The 5,793-nt window shown below is 42.3% G+C and overlaps 1 protein-coding gene across 1 annotated transcript; it reads left to right on the top strand.

The window, feature by feature from the left end:
* The first annotated feature begins 1,132 nt into the window (after positions 1-1,132).
* LOC132612092 (uncharacterized) lies at positions 1,133-1,570 on the top strand. Its single transcript, XM_060326434.1, has one exon. The coding sequence runs from the start codon at positions 1,133-1,135 to the stop codon at positions 1,568-1,570; it is 438 nt and encodes a 145-aa protein (XP_060182417.1).
* The last annotated feature ends 4,223 nt before the right edge of the window (positions 1,571-5,793 follow it).

The following is a 5,793-nucleotide window of genomic DNA, read 5'->3' as shown; positions in this document are numbered from 1 at the left end:
ATTTCCCAGACGAAAGGGTATTGGTTATAGAAGAAGAAGAAGCAGCAGAAGCCTATACTGGTTGGAAATTGTTCTTTGACGGAGCAGTGACTTACAAAGGTTTCGAAATCAGAGCCGTCTTGATATCGGAAAATGGGCAACACTACCCCATGACTACTAAGCTCAAATTCCGCTGTACCAATAACATGGCAAAACACAAAGCCAGCATACTAAGCCTCAGATGGCACTAGATATGGACATCAATGAACTATTGGTCATTGGAGATTTCGACCAGCTGATTCACCAAGTACAAGGCGAATGGGCCACTAAGATTGAGAAGATCTTACCATATGTGAACCTGGCATAGAGATTGTGCAAGAAGTTCAGAAAGATCGAGTTTCGACATACGCCAAGGGCTCAAAATGAGTTTGCTGATGCGCTGGCCACAGTAGCGTCGATGATCTAGCATCCGGAAAGTAGTCAAATCGACCCGCTAAGGATAAGTCTGAAAGTAGAACATGCCACTGTTGCCATGTGGAAGCTGAGCCAGACGGCAAGCCGTGGTACAGTGATATCAAAATGTATCTGGAAGGACCGGAATACCCCGAAGGCATTACAAATGGACAAAATAAGACTATCTGAAAAATGACAAATGGTTTCTTCCTAAACAAAGAAGGGCTATACAAACGGATGCCGGATTTGGGTCTGCTCAGATGTGTAGATGCCAGCGAAGCCACCAAATTTCTAGAAGAAGCACATGCGGGAACATGTAGACCCCACATGAATGGGTTCATGCTAGCAAAGAAGATTCTACGAGCTGGATATTATTGGATGACGATGGAGAGTGACTACTGCAAATATGTACAAAGAGGTCATCAATGCCAAATCCACGGTGATCAGATCAAGGTCCCTCCAAGTGAGCTTAATGCAATGAGTTCACCATGGCCTTTCGTCGGTTGGGGCATGGATGTTATTGGACCTATTGAACCCGCAGCCTCGAATGGCCACCGTTTCATCTTAGGTGGAAGCGACATCTCAGAAATCAGTGACAAAGAAAGTGGTGACAGACTTTGTGCGAAACCACATCATATGCAGATTCGATGTGCCTGAGTCCATCATAACAGACAATGGAGCAAACCTGAATAGTCACCTGATGAAGGATATCTGTGAGCAATTCAAGAGAACCCATCGAAATTCAACAGCTTACCGGCCGCAAATAAACGGAGCTGTAGAAGCAGCCAACAAGAATATCAAGAGGATATTGAGGAAAATAACTGATAATCATAAGGGTTGGCACAAACAGTTGCCTTACGTCTTTCTGGGATACCGTACTACGGCCAGGACTTCAACAGGAGTTACTCCGTACCTGCTGGTCTACAGAACTGAAGCAGTCATACCCGCTGAAGTGGAGATACCTTCCCTGAGAATCATTCATGAAATGAAATTGGACAATGTCGAATGGGTCCGAGCTCGTTATAAGCAATTGGCTTTGATTGATGAGAAAAGAATGGTTGCTATCTATCACGGTCAATTATACCGGCAAAGGATGGAAAGAGCTTTCAACAAACAAGTCAGAACCAAACTTTTTTAGATCGGGCAACTAGTGCTCAAAAGGAATTTTCCACATCAAGAAGAATATAAGGGGAAGTTTGCTCCCAATTGGCAAGGGCCTTATGTAACCTGCAAAGTACTCTCTGGAGGAGCGGTAGCATTGGTAGAAATGGACGGTCAAGGGTGACCAAAGTCGATCAACTCAGATGCAATCAAGTGCTACTATGCATGAAGAAAGAGTTTCCCGGTTTGTAATAGTACTCTCTACTTGTAATCGCTATTCTATTTTTCTTGTATTAGTTGTTTCCTTTTGCCTGTAACCGTTTTGTAACAGATAGGCTAAATAAAAATAGTTTTTGTAATATGAACTACGCAATGACCTGATTTCCCCACAGAGGGATACGTAGGCAGTCCACTTGGGACCGGGTCGCTTTATTAGTAAAACCCTAAAGTCCATTATTTTATTTCTAAACTACATTCGACCTGAATTCCTGTTGCGACAGGATACGTAGGTGCTCTCCGAGCTCGGTCGCATCAAAGGAAAAACCAAGAAAACCCTTAGGAAGCCTCAGAGATAGGACTTCACAAGGAAGCAGGGACTGCTGCTTGCCCAACCGTGGCAGAATTTTTGAGAGGAGCTAAAAAATTCACGCCGACAAGCCACTACAGGATATTCAGCTAACCCAGAACTCTAAACTGGGTAGAAATTTTGAGAAGACCTCAAAATTTCCTGAACAATTTTGCATAGGCATTGATGGGACGAGATTTAAATTGGGGCAGAACTTTTGAGAAAAGGTCTAAAAAATTCCACGTAAGAAAGTAAAACCCCAGTCACGAAAGGAGAGGACTCCCTCATCCAAAGCACATGTCATGACAATTAATACTGTTTTTTTTTTACACAAAGTAGATACCCTTATGGTAGCATCAGAAAATGATTTTATTTTTCGCATAACGAAAATAAGTTTATCTTTCGAAATACCAGAGATCAATGGATTTCGAGTCTAGAAAACTGAAGATGCTACAGCGCCGGCAACACGAATCAACTTAAGATAGGAAAAAACTAACCCATTTCTGATGCAGGTCCCCAGGACATCGGGAGATAATCCTTTTTTTCCTAACTTTTCTCCATGTGCAGGAAACGCTTCGCTAAAGAAGGTGCAGACCACTGTTGAGATCTAGCTTTTAGAGTATATGCCCAGCCACGAGGGCTCTGAAGGGTTTAACTATCACCGAGGACAAAAGCCACAAAGGCTAGGATAATTAGAATGCCAAAAGGGCAAGTATTTAGCCACGAGGGCTACAAAATGAGCGAAGATGCCATAAGGGCGAATACCTAGCCACAAGGGCTATCAAAGGATATAAACGCCATAAGGGCAAACACCTAGCCATAAGGGCCCACAAAGAGCAAAAGGCCATAATGGCAAAATAACTTAGCCAAAAGAGTCATAGTAAAACAAAATGTCATATCCGACCAAGAGGGTCACAGTCGAAACAAAGGACGAAAGAAAGACGATTAAGCCAAAAGGGCCATATCTGTCATTTACATCATTCATACAAACTGCCAAGAGGGCCATTGTATATTTATTTTTTCTGCTGCCGAGAGGGACATTCATGCAAACAGGCCAAGAGGGTCATTCATACAAACCGGCCAAGAAGGCCACTTATTTTCCTGCTGCTGAGAGGGCCATTCATGCAAACAGGCCAAGAAGGCCACTTATTTTCCTGCTGCCGATAGGGCCATTCATACAAACAGGCCAAGAAGGCCATTTGTTTCAATTGCCAGGAGGGCCATTCATACAAACATGCCGAGAGAGCCATCAATACCAACATGCCAAGAAGGCCATTCATCTTAATCGCCAAGAGGGCTGTTCATACAAACATGCCAAAAGGGCATTTATTTCAATTGCCGAGAAGGCTATGCATATAGATTATGGGATATGACAAGACAACAAAGCGATGTAAAACCGGTCATGAGACCGAGTATTCGCCCTCCAAAGACAAAGCGACGGAAAACCGACTAGGAGACCGCAATATTCGCTAAAAGGATAAGACGATGTAAATCTAGTCAGATGGCCGCAATATTCGTCACCCCAAAATCAAAATTACTCAGCAGATGGAAGCAGATTGGTAGCCATCAAAGTGCATGCTGATCAAATCAAATTCAGACAAATTGCGGAGCAAACGTGGAACTTTTTCTTATGCAGCCGGTCGAGATAAGGTGCCCATGAGAGTCAAGCTCTCCGGCCAAGACTTGGAGGATCACCCCTCACCATACTCAGCCACATAAGATTGTTTATTGCTTATGTCCTTTGCTTGTTTTTATTATTCCGCGATCGGTCAGACACACACCGGAACATATAAAGGCATTCGCGCATAGGGGATATCCTTTTCCTCTGATTGAATCGAACTACAAGTGACTTGATTCCCAAGAATAGGGATATGTAGGCAGGCTCAACGCCAAAAACTTAGTCACACTCTTACCAATCACACCGACTTCCCAGCTTGACAGCTGAAAAATCTGAGAATTTGTTTTAAATGCATTTAGGAGTCATGGTGATGTCGAACTACAAATGGCCTTTATTCTCATGAAACTTGAGATATGTAGGAAACCTAGAAACTGTCACGACCCGACTAGGGGCCGCGACGAGCACCCGGTGCTAGCCCACCCGGGCACCCCTTAACATACTTTTACACTTACATCTAGGTGAGCCACATGATAAAACATATATTTCTATTCGCCAATCACACTAGTCCCATTGGACAACAATACCTTTATATCATCATTGACATCTATGCCCATATCAATGTACATAAGCCGACGAGGCTAACAAAATGAAATCCAAAATATAGGCCGACAAGGCCAAACACATCTAACCACATACACATGTCTACGAGCCTCTAAGGAGAGTATAACATATCATATATGCGGGACAGGACCCCGCTATGCCCATAATTATGTACACAAAAGAATAAGTACCCAAAAGCTATAGCTCCGAATGAAGTGGAGCTCTGCTATGTAGTCTCTGAGAATGTAGCTATGGATCAAGTCTGTCTCCCTAGGCACCTTCGGGCATGACGAAGCGTCCACAAACAAAAGGACGTCAGTACGAAGAATGTACTGAGTATGTAAAGCATGATCAACATCAATATAGAAGCATAATAAGCAATATGAGAAATAGCATAGGAGGGGAGATAGCAGTATCAACGTCATAAGCACTTACTTGCTTGTCATAGGGACTTTCCATTTCTAGCGCGTATTCGTGTACATACATCCATATCCGTATCCGTATTCATTTACATAGTCTTATTAGTATTCATATCCGTATCGTGTTCGTATTCATACTCATATCTATATCATATACATAACCATATCATATACATAACATTTACATAGCATGCCCGACCACGAAGGTTCGGTGTTTCATACATACTTGGCCACCCAAGGCTCAAGGTTACACATACCTGGCCCTACCAAGGCTTCAGGGTCACATCTACCTGGCCCTACCAAGGCATCAGGGTTATCCGTACCATCTGCAGAGGTGTGTGCCCGTTACGTAAATAGATACATATCCTACCCGGCCTCATAAGCTCGGGGTTCCATAATAATCATACATTGATACACATATATAATAGCTCATAAGCATCTTATTATTATCATCACTATCATTATCGTCATCACTATCGTCATCGTTATTATCATCATTATCATTATCGTTATCACTATCATCGTTGTTCATTACATCTATCCTTATAGGGTTACTCGTCATAGGAGGAACTTAGTACTAACGTAATACATATCGAGGATCATGAGCTCAATAGCTCGAAAGATAGAATCATTTGAAGGATATCATAATCTTATAGAAGATTTAGATGATTGGCCAAAGAACCATGCCTTATGAAAGAAGGGTTAGCCTTACATACCTTTCCGTTCAACTATTTACCACTTGCACGTTCTCCTCCGAAGCTCACGTTTCTACCTTCATTAAAGTCATACTATCATTAGAATCATAGCTAGCATACACGACTAAAACTAGAGAAAATTGGACAGCATCTCCTTTATTTATACGACATTCCTCCACATCGTATATCAACTCCCAAACGTCAATAATACATTCACAATATCATAACAATATTCCTTATTCATCCACATTATCCACATTTCTCAATTCACTTTCAATCTCCCATATACATGGTCGTAACACACGACTACGTTCATTCACATACATTGCCTATCTCATGTTCTCAACATCATTTGTAACCTAT

This window comes from Lycium barbarum, chromosome 9 (genome assembly GCF_019175385.1).
Source record: "Lycium barbarum isolate Lr01 chromosome 9, ASM1917538v2, whole genome shotgun sequence".
NCBI lineage: Eukaryota > Viridiplantae > Streptophyta > Magnoliopsida > Solanales > Solanaceae > Lycium > Lycium barbarum.
Note: the sequence above shows the minus strand (reverse complement) of the source record. Positions and strands in the feature narration are given on the sequence as shown.

Bases quoted from the DNA above. Each gene is read 5' to 3' on its own strand.
- LOC132612092 (XM_060326434.1), top strand. From the start codon at position 1,133: ATGAAGGATATCTGTGAGCAATTCAAGAGAACCCATCGAAATTCAACA.